Source organism: Lathyrus oleraceus, chromosome 4 (genome assembly GCF_024323335.1).
Source record: "Lathyrus oleraceus cultivar Zhongwan6 chromosome 4, CAAS_Psat_ZW6_1.0, whole genome shotgun sequence".
Lineage (NCBI taxonomy): Eukaryota > Viridiplantae > Streptophyta > Magnoliopsida > Fabales > Fabaceae > Lathyrus > Lathyrus oleraceus.
In genome coordinates, this window is record NC_066582.1 from 499,996,732 (window position 1) to 500,014,878 (window position 18,147).

General features: G+C 29.8%; 1 protein-coding gene across 2 annotated transcripts; it reads right to left on the reverse strand.

Annotated features, from left to right (window-relative positions):
* Nucleotides 1–1,229: 1,229 nt before the first annotated feature.
* Nucleotides 1,230–3,702, reverse strand: LOC127135707 (putative F-box/FBD/LRR-repeat protein At1g22000). Of its 2 annotated transcripts, XM_051062351.1 has the most exons (4): nucleotides 3,626–3,702; nucleotides 1,878–2,925; nucleotides 1,599–1,757; nucleotides 1,230–1,523 (listed from the first exon to the last, which is right to left on the reverse strand). In XM_051062351.1, exons 2-4 carry the CDS (start codon nucleotides 2,916–2,918, stop codon nucleotides 1,239–1,241), a joined length of 1,485 nt encoding a protein of 494 aa, XP_050918308.1. In that variant the 5' UTR covers nucleotides 2,919–2,925; nucleotides 3,626–3,702; the 3' UTR covers nucleotides 1,230–1,238. The 2 variants fall into 2 exon arrangements, with proteins under 2 accessions (XP_050918308.1, XP_050918307.1); XM_051062350.1 differs by lacking the exon at nucleotides 3,626–3,702 and having other exon boundaries at nucleotides 1,878–3,101.
* Nucleotides 3,703–18,147: the final 14,445 nt, after the last annotated feature.

Below are 18,147 nucleotides of genomic sequence, written 5' to 3' on the forward strand. Positions count from 1 at the left end.
AATAAATGATTAAAAGAGAATTCAATAATTTATATATTTGTAGATAAAAACCTAAATTGTTTTCGGTTATTTTGACAATTTTTTCTCAAGAAAATTGAACAAAATAAAAATTATAAATAATATTTATTGTATATATAATACACGAGACAAATGTTATTTATTATTCAGTTAGTTTTAAAGAAAGGTATTTCACTAACTATTTATTATAAGTATCAACTAATATGAGAAAAAACAAAGAAATATTGTTGTCAAATTGAACCTTGAATTAAGAGCTCACACTAATTTAATCCAACCAATAAATATTAGTTTAATTATCCCACTATTCAATTAAACGTGTATATATATATATATTATTATATATATATATATTATATATATATATATATATATATTATATATATATATATAATATATATATATATATATTATATATATATATATATAGATTAATTACTATACACTGTCAGTGTAAAAAGTTTTACACTATCTTTTTATCATCATTACCTGTTTGTATTACTTTATAGATTTTTAAAATAAAGTCAAACTTATTTAATATCCAACGTCTAAGATTAACTGACAGTGTAAAATCCTTTACACTATCAGTGTATTTAATTAAATCCATATATATATATATATATATTATATATTATATATATTATAGAATATTATATATATATATATATATATATATATAATATATATATATTATATATATATATATATATATATATATATATATATATATATATATCTATATATATATATTATATATATATATATATATACTGTCAGGGTAAAAAAAATTTACACAGTAAGTAAATTATAATCGTTAGATATTAGGACAAGTTTGACTTTTATTTTTAAAATCTATAAAATAATGCAAACGGGTGATGGTGATTGTAAAATTTTTTACACTGAAAATGCATATTAATTAATATCTCTCTCTATATATTTAGTTATATTTAAAATCAAAGGGCATCCTAACAACTTAATAAGAAAATATATTAATTATATGCTATAAATGAAAAAAAATGATTAATATTTCAATGATAATTGCAAATAACAATTATTTTGAAATAAAGTTTTTAACAAAGGTAATGATTATTTTGGAAAAGAGGATCTAAGATTTATTTTATTTATAATAAAATTAAAATCTTTATTACAGTAAGGAATAAATTTTTGAAATTTAACCAACTCAACAATTCAATCAAATTATATTTTCCCTTTCCTCTTCTTCTTCATTCTATTTCAATAACACAATCCCTTGAAACCTTAGGAAACTCATCAACTTGATCAAAAAATGTCTGTAACTTCTCTGATCCTTCTGGAGAGTCAAAATGTGATTCATTGTATTGAATATACAATATATCCAACACTTGTGCTGTGTTTAGCAAATACTTTATAGCATTTATCTCTCCTTCATTCCCACAAAAATTATATATCTTGATATTTTTAAGGTGTGTCAAAAAACATGTTGGTAATGAATCAATGTCGTTTCCTTCACTTTCATCTAGCGTCACCCCCTGCAATATATTAAATATGTAATATGTAATTAAACAAAAATGCACAATTTTTAATTCATAATTGACCTAAATTACCATCTGAAACTCAATTTCTTCTAGAATAGGCGACTTTCTTAGTAGGGCTTGCAATCCTTGACAAGATAAATCCATAGTTGAAGAGGAGATCACATGAAGATCAACCAGACGGAAAAATATAGATAGATTTTCCGCGTAAGATGGCGACTGGCCAAAAGCCTGTATTCAGAAAAATAATCAAAATTATTAAAATGATTCGAAATAATCTTTAAATTATATAAAATCAGTGAATCTATAATTCATTTTACAAATAAATTTTTTGAAGATAAAACCTGGTACCTCAAGAGCAAAGTCGGAGATTGATAGATTTTTTATCCTAAAGAGTTCTTTCAGAAGTGTGTATACATAATAGCCAGCAGGTAACACTTTATTGTGTTGTTCATGAGCTTCAATGGTTGCTTCAGTGGCTGAAGTTGTGTTGAACAAAGCATAATCATTTATGAGATCACCGTCATATATAAAAGTTACCAGATTACTCGCCATGATCGCTATTTTGATGTAAGAAAAATTTATATGATGTAATACAACATCATGAATATAGAGACCACCATTTATTTCGACAACATACGCTTCTACGTTGTGGTGGTGGTCGTGTTCTTCTTCCTCGATGTCGTCGTCTTTCCAATCTCTAATATACAGTTTCTGAAGCAATGGAAAGTTGATAAAGATATTTTCAACCTTCTTCCAATTACAATCAGTTAAGGATAGTTCCTTCATGGATGGCAAACCAGAGAAAAACTGTGATGTGCTATGAGTATCCGGGAATATGACATGCTTCAAAGTCAATGTCACAAGATTTTCCAAATGAATGGTAGAAGGAAAATTTATGACTTGTCTCATACTAAGATGAAACTTGGTCAATTTATCAGAAGTAAAAAAGTGATTAGGAAGAACCAATGGGTTACTAACTCTTTCAAGTTCGAGGTTTAGTTCTTCAATCATAGGATTGACAAAAACACTTAACCATTTGTTAACCCTTGGAAACTCCTCACCAACTTCAAATGAGAGAGAGAACATTTTCAGTTTTGAAATATCACAAACCACAAGCAGCTTATCCATAAACTCTATGAAACGTTGCCTCTTCTCAGGTGCACTTTCATCAAATTTCAGATCGATTTTACTTATATTCATCCATTGATTCTCCCACCTTTTGGAGAGAACAGTTGTTGCAACTGCTTCTTTTGTTGGGAGGTTTGATAAAATCTTCTGCAAAATTTCATCAGGTAGATCAGATAATCTACTACGGCTTTCAACGTTTGCTTCTTCTTGATTATCCTTTTGAAGGTTTTTGTTGTTATTGATGGTAGAATTTGCATCCATTTTGAATCTGTATTATTACAATATTACTACATCAACACAAATAATATAAAACATTTACATATTTAACTTTTTTTTAAGATAATAGGGAAAATTTCTCATTTTCAAAACTTTAACATTTATCTACTCCAACCATGTGAAAGTCAATGAGAATATTAATTTCACTTCTAGACATTCTTAGCTAAATTAATTATTCATATTTTTTTTATTTTAAAATAAGTTCATCATATTTAAATACAAAAAATTATCTAAAAAAAATATTTATTGAAAACCTTTGTTGAATCCTCAATAATCTAGACACAAAATACCTATAGATTTTTACTTATTTACTCTATTAAATTGTATAACTGATAAATGTCATGAAAAATGTACATCTAGATGGTATGTGTGTGACCTATTTTTTTATGAAGTAAATGATATGATGGATTCTAAAAAGTGAAACTAAAAAATGCAACAAAAAATAAAATTTTGGAGTAGTTGGATAACTGGTTAAAAAAACTTGAGAGTGAAATAAAAAGACACAACAATCATGTTATCGATAAAATGTTGTAGTTTGTATTTAGGATTAAATGGTGTATACTTTATCTATAGAGTAAAAGAACATCAAAAAAGCGAAAGTAAAAAATCCAAAAAAAAATAATTGTACTTGAAACTGAAAATTAAAAAGCAAAGACAATTGAAAATGGTAAATACATGATTTTTTGGCTCACCTCTTTAGTAGTATGTGATGTTTGGAAGAAGAAAGACTAAGTAAGACTCAATGGAGTAAATAGTTTTGAGAGTGAGAGTGAGAGTGTGTGAAGAAGTTAGATACAAAGGCCACTATTTATAATACCTGAATATGATTTCTCATATTAAATAAATGAATACAGCTCTTGATAAGTATGGCAAGTGATTCAACAAATTTAGGAAATTCTATATAGTCAAAAATAAATGAAGTAAAATTATGAAAAAAATGAGAAATAAAATCAATTCGTTATTATAATTCTTTTATATACTATAAATAATGTTTTATTTTGACCAAAGTTATTATTGTTGTGTTATATATTGTATTTATTTTGACAAAATTATTTTAATAGTAATAAGATTTCACACCTTTCTCTAATGAGATCAATTCTACCGTCCACTTGCGGGCTCTTGGCAACTATGGTAACTGATTCAAGAAATTTAGAAAATTATATAAAGTTAAAGATAAAATAAATTTAAATGATAAAAATAATTAAAAACAAAGTCAATTTATTATTATAATTTTTTGTATATACTATAAATAATATTTTTATTTTGACCAAAGTTATTTTAATATGTTATATATTCTATTTATTTTGACCAACATTATTTTAATAGTATTAAAATCTCACATTTTAACTATCGCCACGTTTTTTCTATTTTTTTAAATATTTCTTTGAAATTTTGATATCATACGTTCCACTTATGGGATCCGTTAAAACTTGCATTTATCTGGATTCTAATCTAAAACTTTTAAAAAAACACGTTTTTAGTACTCAAGTCTTCATTAGTAAACCAATTCTAGAGGATTATCACATTTTTCTTCCAACAAATATTTATTTGAGTATATGTTGGCCACTGGGGCCAATAGCCAATAATATTATAATTTTTTAAATAAAATTTATCAGATTAATTTGAAATATATTTGAGGTAAATTTAGTTCAATGTTTATTTACATTCTTATTTATTAAATTGTTCATTTGAATTCCAATATTTTCAAACACTTGAATTTAGTATAATTCATATAGATTTCAATATATAAAATATTTCATCCATCCTAAAATAAATGGGATACTTAACACTTTCACACAAATTAAAAAAATATGATAAATGAAAGATATAGAATAACAATTTTATCAAACTATTTCGATTAATTATTAATGTATTCAAATAATCATTAATATAATGTGAGAGAAATAGTAAATTAAGAGTATTAATAAGAGGATATAATTAAAAGATCAATATTAAAATTGTAATAAACTAAAAATGACACTTATTTTAAGACAATATTTTTTAAAATGTAACATTTATTTTTGGACGAGAAAGTAACATATTAAAAAAGAACTGTCAAAAAGATGTAATTCATAATATAAGAATAAATATGTGTTAAAATAAAATATATTAATAATAATATTTTTTGAGGTAAATAAAATATATGTTAGTTGAGTTAAATGAGTATAGTCTAATGATTAAAAGTTTAATCCGATAAAAAGCATTTTTTTGATATTTATTTATTAATATAAATAAGTTGAAAATTATTATAAATGATATTAACTCATATAATTGAGAATTATATATATATATATATATATATATATATATATATATAATATATATAGATATATATATATATATATATATATATATATATATATATATATATATATATATATATATATATATATATATATATATATATATATATATATATATATATATATATATATATATATATAATTTTTTCAAATAATTTTTATTTTAAATACTATATAATATTTCAAATGAATCCAAAGCATAACAAATATATTTTTTTGCTATTAACGTCAAATAACTGACACTATATTTCAATATTGTAAAATAATTGCACCAATCCTGCATATCTTCAATTTTGTTTTTTAGAATGATCAAATATATTTGTGGATCTCTTAAATATCTTCAATTTCATTTTTTTTCTTTAAAATATATTTTAAAGGATGATTTGCATAAATTTTTTTATTCATATTTTTAGTCTCTAATATTAAAACCGTTGTCAAAATTATCGTTAATTTAATTAGAAAGTAATAATTTATCGTTAAATTCGTCGTATTAATAAATCATAAAAATTGTTGTTAAGTTTTAGGAGGGACTAAAAGTATTAAAATATTGAGAAGGACTACACATCATGTATCCAATATTTTATATATCTCAAAGTTATAAATGATGAACTTGCATTAATCAACAGAATAGAGATAATCTAATTTAAATTTAATAGTCATGATAAATAAAAAAATAAAATTATAACTAATAATTTAAAAGATATATTATTTATAATACTATCTCTCTATATCGAGATGTTGAATAGCTATCTATCATTTCTAGTTTCAAAATAATCTTTTTAAAATTGTTTTATCGATCTTCTTAGTTAGAAGAATTGTAAAATTTCCTTGAAAAAAGATATATGAAGCCTATATTAGACCACAATCTATTTTTTTTAATGAAATTGTTGTCTACTTCAATAAGATCGGTCTTATCATGTTGCTACACTAATAGAAAATTTATTATCATAATAAATTCTCATCTATTCAATTCACTTTATTTTTAAGACTTTCAAGATGATATTCATCCTTATGAGTTCACACATCCCTCATGTCATCGGCTAAACCAACATAAGATGTTAACCGTAGTATATTTTTAAATGAGTGAAAGCATTGTCTGCACAAAAATCTGATCCTAAAATTGTGATAAAATTCCTAAAGAAGAACATTTTTAGCAAGTTTGGTACACTAAGAGTTTTGATAAGTGATAGAAGATCTCATTTGTACAATGCAAAATTCTGGAAGGTTTTGGAGAATTAAAATGTTAATACAAGTTAATATCATCATACAATCCTTAATCATTATTTTTCTTAAGTATTTTGGTAATTAGCATAGTCAACTTAAAAACTATCATCAGTAAATCTCTATTTTTCTTAAATATTATTGTTCAAAAAATAAATAAATTTGGGGTTGTGATAAGAGTCCATAATACTATTTTTTTAATATTCAATTCTGTGGTTTATAAATACTTTACTGTTAATACATTTCTGTTTTATAGAATTTTAATAAAGATTTTGTAGATTCATAGAAAAGATCAAACCAATTCAAAATTATCTTAACTAGACAAATTTATAGTATTTTACTATAAAGGCTATAATGATGAAACAATTAGAGAACTAGCACACGACGAACAGAAGAAAATTTTAAAGAATTACAAGACAAAGTCAATAGTGATATGCCTACACAACATAGTGGTGCTTTCAGTAGTAGAATAAGGTGATTCAACATTATCTTAAATTTTCAAAATAGAGGAATCGAGAAATAGAGGCACGATTAAGTAGAGGCATGATATTTTGTTTTCATAATATTTTCCATGAATTTTACGACATGTTTAGCCATTATATTTCCAAATTTTGAAGAGTCTAAGGAATATTTTGGCACTATAAGTTATATATTTAAGACAAATTTTTCACCACGACCAACCAAAAATCGAGGTATATATCTCGAGAGCATCATGTTTAAGTTTTTTTTTTAAACTTAATACAATATATACCATCAATTTTATCAAAAACCGAGGCGATATGACTACCAGAGACCTCGTTTCGAATATCAGAGACTTCATTTCATATTGTTTTTTAATTGATTTATGATCACTATTTCTCACTTGGCGTCTTTCCTTTTTCTCTTTTCTTTTATTTATTTTAAATTACGAAGTTAATATTTTCATATGCTTTTTTCTATTAATTTTTTATTTTTAATTTGTATTATCCCTTGGTTATATGGTCCAACCGAGGGATATTATCTTTTGCATCAATATTTTTAAATTATTTTTTATTTTTATGTTATATTATTTTTAATTATTAAATAATCTACTCTCTCAGTTTTGTTTAAAAACCGACGTGATAATTCTTTTACATGAATTTCCAGAATATGATGTTTTTCCTTTTTTTTAGTTTTTAATTAATCTATTCCCTTGGTTTTTCCTAAAAACCAACGTGTATGTTTTTTGCATTAATACTTTAGAGAACTAAACTCTAACTTTTCACTTACCTATCAACACTCCTTGTTTCATCGTCATTCTCTTAACAAAATCCTATGTGATTTTCATCAAAATTTAGATTCCATCATCTCTTTTCAACATCAACTATTACAACCTTATTCGTTGAAGCTTCGTCATCACGTTTGAGATACGTAACTCACCATTGAGATGTTGTTTATCACTGAAATGATGTTAGTTTTAGAAATATTCACAGAAATGGTGTTAGTTATATAAATTTTCATAAAAATGGTAATACCACTTAAATGTATTATCCATGGTTCTTATAAAATAGAAATGATGTTACGTATTAACTAGAAATAATATTGTTTTTCTTGAAATGATATTTTTCTTGAAATGATGTTTTTCTTGAAATTATTCATCATAACTTAATGTTTTGTTTAGTAAGAACTATATTTCTAGTTGTCGTACCTCAAAAAATGAGAACACGACTTCACGAAGCATAATCGCACGCTCGCGGGATGGACTGAACAAAGTCGCCACCGAACTTTATTTATTCCCATAGAGAGAAATGGGAAATATTGATTAAACCCAAGAAAGAACGACAATGATATTGGTCGTCGCAACCAAATCAGGGTTCCAAAATCGATTACGCAAGGGGAAGATATTTGCACCCCTCACGTCTGTTATACTCAACGAGAACCATTCGGTTAGTTGTGCGTGTTAGTGTTAGCTTAGAAATGTTAGGCTTCTCGAGTTATTAAGAGGGAAAGAAATAGGACAAAGAGGAAAAGAGAAAAAAAATGGATTTTTTATTAATGTGCCTGAAAGGATTTACAAATTCTGCTCCTACGTATCTCCGGGTGCAATAGAGAATTCAAGACTTACGTAGTTCATGATATAAAATGTTTCTTTGTTGGTCAATTTTATCGAAAGCTGCTTTGTCTTAATCGATGAAAATATTATTGGCTACCCAAAATAAGGGGAGAAGGGAACATTTACATCACGACCAAGTGGATTTATAAATCAACATTCGCGGGCAACGTCGTAAGCTTACTCACATGTTCAAGTGGATGAAACATTGTTTTTGCGTCCTCTCGAGACAAAATATCTTTCATTTACGAAAAAGGTTTGATAATCAATCGCACGTCAACGAGAAAAGAGTTTGATTGGTTTGAATGTATTTTTAGTAATGTCGAGAACTTGGATGATCGAGATATCCATCTTGAATCCCAGCCTCAGGAGCTCGTGGTATCCACCACATTCCATTTCCATCTTATTGAAAAGTGTTTGATATTTTTAGGTGTTTTGAAGATTGACTGAGAAAAGGTTTGAAAGAAGTCGCATTGATAGTTTTGAATGATGGAGAGAAATAGGATGGGCGAAATATCCATCTTGAATCATAGTCTCAGGAGCGCGTGGTATCCACCACATTCTGTTTCCATCTTTATTGAAAAGTGTTAAATAGTAATTACGTGTTTTTTTATTTTAATTGTGAAAGTGGCTTAACATTGGCTCAAGCATTTTATTAACGATTACAAAAAGGTTTGATAAAATGGTTTTGAAAGTTTGAAAATGGTTGAAGACAAAATGTTTGAGAAATTGGGAAAGGTAGAATTGGATTGAAAAGAAGGGTTTGAAATGGTTGAAATGTTTGGTCTTTAGGAAAAAGTACTTGATGTTAGATCAGGTTTATTTTTGGTTCTTTTTTGAAAGGGATTGATTTTATTCTTGTGTTAGAAATTAAACTAAAGAAATAATAAAAAATAAAGCGATAAAATTATTACACGTCATGGGAATGGGAGTACATTTGTCAAATAGGGATATGAGATAATGAAGCAATTAAAGAAAAACTCAATCAAGAAAACGCAAGCAAGTGAGTGTACATGCACTAAAAAGGTCTTATAGTAAGAAGGCTCAAGAGTAAGTCGAAAGATGAGAGATAGTAACACAACGTCATATGCACAACACATGTTCATCTTAATTAAATCGAAAGAAGTAAAAACAAAAATGAAATATGCACGGATTAAGATCATGATGCGGGGATGTGAATCAATGTCACATAACTCAAGGGCAAGCAAGGAAAATGGAAATTGAGTTCAAATTCGATAACGCAAAGACGTTGGATCGTTGTATGTTTTCATGAATCAAAACAATTGCTAACGTGAAACGTATCATCGCAAGAATAGAACGGAATAGAACTGAACTTACACACTCAACAAATGAAATCGTAAGGTGAGGCTTGATATACACAACGACAAAAGCAAACGATATCAAAGCCTTTATTAATTAAACCTCACAATCGAAATTTAAAATAAGTGAAAAGTCAAGAAATGCACACAAAATTCTAAGTAATGTGCTCAAAGTCGGTTGTGCGTATCGACAATTAATAAAATGTCGTATGCGGGGTCATAACGCAGTGAAATACAATTAATATATCGATAAAAATCCGACGGCACAACGACATAAAAAATGTCAAATTTGCGGATTAAAAATCTGGTTTAAAGCAATGGAATTAGAAAACACGACAACAAACAACACTCATGGGCTAAGGGTCCAATAACAAATCTCAAATAAATATGAGTAACAAAAAAACAAAATAATATATAATAAATGAAAAAATCAATAAATAAATAAATATAAAAAATGAAGAAAAAAGACAACAGATGGAATGTTTAACTTTTCAAAGTAGTAGTAAAAACTTCAACGTCACAACCTTGCCTTCTTCATAAATTCTGCACTAACCATCCTCCACAAAATGCACACAACATCACCCAAAGCACATAAAATCACCCAAAGCAGCAACATCAACATTATATTATTTACATGGCTTGTATAATGAATCCAAAAAACCGACAAGAAGAAAGTAGTAACAACGCAATGAAAACGTAATAAAATATACAAGATAACACACGATATAATATCACAATGAAATCAATTCGAGCGTTACCGCCACGTTGGATAGTTGTTGTTGTCATTGCCAAGGGTCACGTTATGGCATGTTGCTGCAAGAGTAGCCAAAGGAGGTGGGATTGAATGCGGGTTACGCTATACGCTGAAATTTGAAGAGGAGAACAAACTTCTTTTAGCCTCATGCTTCTTATAGAAAATGAAAATAGCCAAAGTTACATTCAAAGTTCCAAAGCAGCCAACTCGTGAATCACTGCATATCCCTAAAATGAAACATAGAAGAACTAAAACAAGGAGTTTCTAGAAATTGTCGCAATCTCGCCACTTTTGTACCGAAAACAATGATACTGCCAACATATTGGGCATGGTAATTTCGCCAAAAAAGGAGAGTTGTGTGAGTGGTGATGTGTTTTATTGTTTGATTGTTGGGTAAGTAAGTCGTTTATCATGTTGGTCGAAGGAAGGTTTTACAATGGAGTATGTGTGTTGCTGGGACAGATCCATGTGGTTTTTTGGTGGAGAAGTCGCGTTTGAAGATTATGGGGGTGCTTTAGGTTGAGTACGAATGTGTGAGGTGTACGGTGGTCGGAGTCCAAGGTGGTTCGAGAATGTTGTTTGTAGGTGGGAAAGATGGTGGAGTGTTGTATGTTGTTAGAGAAAGGTGTTTTTTTTTTCTTTGTTGCAGATGATAGGTAGAGAGTATATTGGGTATGGAGGAGCAGTATATGGAGGCGAAACCAATTTCGAAAGAAGAAGAGGAACCTCTTATTGGTTCAGTGGAAAACCATGAAGAGAGAAAATATATTCTTTCCAATTGATATTTCGTGTTTTTCCGGCAGAGAGAGAGAAAGAGTGTGTGTTTTTCCAGATTTTTCGTGAAGTGGAATCCTTTCCCCATGTGCAAAAGAGAGATATTGATTTTGTTTGTGAGAAAAAATTTTCGAGGTGGGACACGTGTCCCTTCATAATTGGTGGTTCTCCACCTTTTCTCAATTTTTTCTTATCCCCACATGCTGACAGTTATCCCTAACCATTAACTTTTATTTTCAAAATTTAGAAAAAAGTCCCCAATGGATGGGTGACACGTGGTCATGAATGAGGAAGTCTATTTTGATTTTTCTCCATCAGTTATTTGTCACGTGAATGCTTAACAAACAACCCTCTTTCAATTTCCTTTTTTACTTTTTTATTTTGAAAATTTCTGATAATTAGATAAAACAAAAATAAATTAAACTTAATTAAACAATTAATCTTAATTAATTATAGTGATTATTTTGATTAAAAAATAAAAATGAAATGATTAAAATATGAAGAAAAAAAAATCAGGTGCAAAAATGATCGAAAAAATAAAATGAATGCAACACAATGATCAGCATGAAATAAACTTCTCAAAAACATACAGGTTTTGATCAAATTTTGAAGTAAAAAATGCTCAGTTAAAAAGCTCAGGCAGATCAAAATGTAACTGAAAAAGTGTTCGAAAAAATAAAACGAACACACCAGGATAAACTACGCGAAACGTAGATTAATAAAATTGATGTCTGCGTGCTCGATTTTGAATTTTTCCGTCCGCTAATTTGAAACACATTTGAAAATTGATTAAACGGTTTATTTGTAGATCCTAAAATTTATTTCGACTAATATTCTAGGCATTATGCGGAATGGAATTATGATATGCAAAGATGCAAAAGTTATGATGTATGTATTGATTCGGAGATTCAGGGTCAAAATTGGAGTGTGAGAGTTGTCCCTATTTAAGTATCTTTAACTAGAGAATATGAAGAAGGGAACTCTTCATATGATCACAGTGGGAGATAGTTGAATATTTAGAAGACCCGAATTTTGATCCTAAATGAATATGATATGATATGCATGATATGTAAGACTCATTTTTTTTATTTTGGTTGGCTAGGGATATAATGTGAGATGAGATGAACCCTAACTGGATATTTTCATGATGGACGAATAATGAAAGACAAATCTGTGGGGAATGATGGAGACATATGGTAATGGTGGTCCACAGGAAACGAAAATGATGGTAGAAAATCACTGTGGATAACAATCATGCTGGAGTAAATACACTAGGGAATTACAAAGGGATTTTATCAACAAGTTCAGACATGACCTGGAGACACTTGGGAATATTCAAAGAGAGTTTAATCAACAGGTTCAGACATGACATGACGACACTGTAGAATGTATCTGACTGTTCTGGAGACTTCTCACAAAAAATTCATCCAATCAAAGATTTTGGTGATTCCTAATAGGGAATTCATCCAAGATAAAAATAATCGAGAGTCCTCTTACGAGTAGATCATCAGTGCAAAGGATTAGGAGTCTTCTTACGATAAGATCATCCGTACAAAAAATTGGATCTTTCTTACGAGAAAATCAACCAATCTTTTGGGGAATTCCTTTCAAATGAAAGAGTAAAACCGACAACTTTCTAGGAAACATCAAGACAAACAAAACACAAACTCTGGATGTGCCACACACAAAGCTGGACTTTGAAGATGCCAACAAAATTGGTTATATCATAGAGTACCTGTGACAACTTGATTCAGAAAGGTACCAGTAATGAACAGAATTGGGGTCAAGGGATAATAATCAACAACAAGATCTGGGTTAATGCAAAATGAGCACGGAGAACTCTTCGGTTATGCAATGATTTGATTTTGCATTTACGCATGATATAGGAATGATCATGATATGCAAATCTTGACATTCATGAAATGTCATGAAATGAGGTTTGGCGAGACGCCTTTATAGGTGAATGAGAATGCAAGGTGAAAACACTGGGGAGAGAAATGATCAACTACTCCAACCGCTTACAAGTTCTTCGAGAATAATCCTCTAAAGAATTTCCATCAGGGAAAACTATTATCGAGGTTCCTTGGGGAAGATTCAAAAGAAACTCACTAGGGATTCTACTGTCAAAAGTCACTAGGAGATACATATTGTCGAGGTTTTATTGAAAGTACCTACTGTCGAGGTTTAACTGGGAAATCTTCTATCGGCATCAACCAGAAAGTCTACTGCCGAGATTTAATGATAAATACATGTTGTCGAGGTTTAATTGGGAAATATTTTGATGAGATTAGGTAGGGAATCTACTACAATTCTATGGGGAAACACCTTTTGCTAAGGCCTTCTGGGAAATCAACTGTTGATATTAGCCATGGAATCTAATGTCGAGATTCTGAGAAAAATACATGCTGCTGAGGTTTAACTGGAAATCTTCTACCGAGATCAACCAGGGAATCTTCTGCTAAGATTCAGCTGACAAGCATAGAGTAGTTGATTGTAGTAACAATGATTGTCTTCATATGAGGATGAGACATAGCTAATGTTATGCGTATGATTGAATATGCTTTGATGTGTATTTTGATTGATGCATGAAATATTATGGTTACTCGGTGTAGTGCCTCACACTTGTGGGTATACCATACATGTAATGATGAATGAAATGTAACAACTGACCAATACATGTATGTGTGCAAATAAGAATTGGACTTTTAGAGGTGCCAAGCAAGGTTGGACTTCTATTGCAGATATTTAACTTTCAAGGCTTCATGTTATGGGAATATGCTATATGAATGCAATGATATGCATGAGAATGATCTACGCAATGACTTGAAGGCTTCCAAGGATGCCCCTGTGGTGGGTATTGGATGGAAGGTCCCTTTGCAACAAAGCTTCTTTAATAAGAGGCAAAAGGTTATTTAACGGTGTGATAACATGATCTATCGACACTAATTTTGAACTCAACGGTTGTTAATACATTGCATAGTTTTCTCTTGAACAACTTGAAAGTCTGGAAAGGACTTGCCCTTTGGTAGCTCACCTTGATCCAGTCTTCTGGGTCTTTATATGGCTTGTTCAATGCTTGAATCTCGCATTGGTTGTTGACTAACCAAACCTTGGAGTGGTGGACTTGTGATTAACCGAACTTTGGAGAGTTGGACTCGCTGAGCTCTTTAGGTGGCTTACGCTTGTCTGGGCTTCTTTCACATGATCAAGTTCCTCAATTGGTTATGCATTGTTGGGATTACTTTTGATGCTAAATGATGACTTGCAAATAAAATCGTTCATTCAAAAATGGTAATTTTAATGCAATGCAAATGCAAAATTTGAAATCAGTCAATATTGAAATGATGGTGATATACAATGAACGAGTCAATGATCAGAACAGGATGCTGATCTAGCCATTCACATGGTGGAAGGTGATGTGATCAAAACAAATGATTAGCAAATACTTTTAGAAGTCAGGTTAATATGACCTTGTTGTAGCATGCTTTCAGAATAAACTCTGCCTCAATTAGGTCTTTCAAGGGTTGTATCGTGGCCTGGTTCAGGTTTTTGAAACAAAGGATATGAGGCTCAAAAATTCATTTTAATCCACCCCTTCTTCTTGATGACGTCCAGTCCTATGTTCAGTTAATTGACACACGTATTCGACTTCCAAGAAGGTTTGAAGGTGTGATGGTGAAGATTAAGATTCAAGATGAGATTTTCTTGAAATGACAGTCACCTTATTTTGTTTTTGTTTTGTTGAGGATTTTGATGACCTCTTTTGATTGATTTTTTATCCCTATTTTTTCCTAGACCGATTCCTTGAAGCTTTCAGTCCTCTGGGGTGCCTTGATTTTTTGCCTAAGTCGTCTTTGTGGTATTTGACTTAGCGGGCTTTTTTTCTTTTGATTTTGCTGAAAAATTGTGACTTCCATGTTATTGGTTATTGAGGAACAACCACTATAAACTTTTGGCTCTTATCAACTTCTTCAACATTTCAAGATGTGTGTGAAGAGTAACATGTGGTTGAACCTCTTTGGAGGGTGTATAGATGGACGAATTCTCTTGAAGATCGAATGCACGATCAAACTATCTGAACACAACTACCCTGCCCCTAATTAAGATTAAGGGTTTTAATTCCAAAAGAAACACCAACTTCTAGGATAAAATTGGTTGACTAGGGATTAACTCCTTATCTTTTTGGTATTTAGGGATCTGAAACAATGCCTTACATCATCAGCAAAGTTCTCTTTGAAAGCACATCACAACAATTATGGGTATATGGTTTTCATCATCCTCCCTCCAATCTTTGCTAAACAACAGTTTGAAAAAGAAATGAAAGGGAGAGAATATTTTTGTTTTTTTTATATAAATGGAAAATGAGTGAATACAAATGGATTGATTCAGAAAATGCATGATCATTTCATTAATATTACCATTAAGAAAACAATAATGCTTAAAAACAAACAATGTTTAACATCCTAAGAAAAATACAAATGAAATGCTAGAAATATCCAAATGATTGCCAGTGTTGAGGACAATCTTTTCTGCCTCGATTCGTTGGCTCTAGGAAATACCTCCTAGATTCTTTGCTCTCGTCAGGGTAATAGACCATTCACCAACTTCATCAAAACTTGAATCTGAACAGGAATAGAAATTGTTGCAAGTGTTAAGGGAACATAAGAGGCCAATTGGATAGACCTTGGCTAGAATTGTTGGTATTAACTCATCAATGTGTATGCATCAGATACTAATTGAAGATGGAGCAAAAGCAGTGAGGCATCCCCAAAGGAAGCTTAACCCCTTGATTTGGATGTTGTGAAAAATGAGATATATATTACACCAAAGAACAAAGAGAATACCACTTTCGCTTACTCATTTGACACTTTTACCTATAGAAGAATGTTCTTTGATCTTGGAATAAAAAGCGAAGACACTGATAAAAATTTCAAAGTTAATGAACACCGCCACAAGCTATTCTATAAGAGCATCATATTAGAAGAAGGAATTTTAAAAGAGCTCTCATTGGGAAAGGCTACTTACTCAATTATTTATCTGCCTTGACTCCTCGGGTGTGTTATTTTCTCTCTCTCGTCTCTCTTATTTTATGCTTGTTTCTTTCATTGAGGACAATATGTTCATTAAGTGTGGGGGAGAGATGTCATTTACTTTTCTTATTTTGTTTTCTTCATTTACTTTTGTTGTTTTGTTTTCTTAAAAAAATATTATGCATATTTTTTAGTTGGTTTTTAGGGTTGTGTTATGTAAGTAATTTCTCCCTTCTCTTGACTAAAGACTCATGGTGTAACGTGAATTATTTTCTTTGCTTTCTTAGTTTGATAAGTATAACTAAATTATGAATTATGCATCATTTGTATTTGATCAATATCCTTTGTGAGATTTTGAGCCTAATAATGGATAACATTCAAAAATCCATATTTTTCTTTCTTGTGTGATTTCACTCATGTCTTTTAGTCTCTAGAACTTGATTGGACTCTTTTTGAAACTGTTTGTTTACTTGTGCATGCTGATATAATAAAAGCAAGTTGTTTCTGTTTTATTTTTAGCCATTTAGCCAAAAAGTCAACCTTAAAAGTATTATCCCTTGTTTGAAACCCCCTTGAGCCTATTTATCCCATTGTTTGTTTGAAACTCATTACAAGGCTAAAAATGAAAAACAATATTATTATCCTATTTAAAGGGTTGAAAGAGTCTTGTATGGAGTTATGTGGAGTTGAAGTAATATAGCTGTGATATTTCAAAAGCTGGCAAAAAAGGAAAAAATATATAGAAACAAAAGAAAAAATAGTAATAGAAAATGAAAAGAAAGAAAGAAGAATGTTCATGTTCTTATCGTATTGCTTCTAATAATAAAAATAAAAATAAAAATAAAAAGCAAAGAGAAGAGAAAATTACTACAAAGAAGTTGTTCAAAAGTGAATGAATTATTGTTTAGTTCAACTCCCATAATCTCCTTCAATTCTCTTTTACTCCTTTAAATTTTAGCCTATTATCCCTTAGGATTTATCCTACCCTTACCTTGACCCCATTACAACCTGAATAAATCCATTTTGATCTTTGTGTGCATGCATTTTAATTGTGGATGTTAGATTATTTTCAAGATTATGGTAGTGTTAATTTTTATGATGTGCTTTGAGTGTAAACAATAGCCTAAACACTTGAGAGTTTAGAGAATTCTATCATGTGAGGATCTTGATGCTTATGATGTACTCTTCGGTAAACTGTCTTCTTACTTGCTTTCCTATCACAAGAAGTTACTCACTAACGCCATATACCTTGAAGCTTAGAATGAGAATTTTGCTTACCCATTTGTGATCCTGAAAATCTTTAAATTGCATGTTCTATTTTTACTCTGTTTTGAATTTTGAATTTAGATTTTTTCTCGGAGTGCAAAAGTTTAATTGTTGGGGAATTTGATCAGTGTGTTTTAATAAACCATATTTTACTTTGTGCTAACATATTTTTATGAATTGTACCTTTTATCTTTTTTTTAGTATGTTTTGGACCAAAGGTGATGAAATAATTCTGGACGAGGCCATATATAATCGAAGAGTTCCATACAGACCATAAGTGATGAAATGATTCTGGATAAGGCCATGGATGATTGAAGTGTTCGGAATACCCGTCTTCGACTAAAGGGTTGATGGAGATAAAGGATCATCCTCAACTGATGGGTTGGTTTAGATCCACATAAAACTAATTTTGATCGATGTGTTACTAAAAACTGCTTCCAATCGGTGGATTGATGAACTCGACCAATGGGTCAGTAAAA

What these genes read in the sequence shown, in the direction of transcription:
- LOC127135707 (XM_051062351.1), bottom strand. Translation starts at nt 2,918, where the DNA reads ATGGATGCAAATTCTACCATCAATAACAACAAAAACCTTCAAAAGGAT. An exon ending in TCTCCGACTTTGCTCTTGAG is followed by an intron (nt 1,758 to 1,877) that starts GTACCAGGTTTT and finishes TTCTGAATACAG; the next exon opens with GCTTTTGGCCAGTCGCCATC. An exon ending in AAGAAATTGAGTTTCAGATG is followed by an intron (nt 1,524 to 1,598) that starts GTAATTTAGGTC and finishes AATATATTGCAG; the next exon opens with GGGGTGACGCTAGATGAAAG.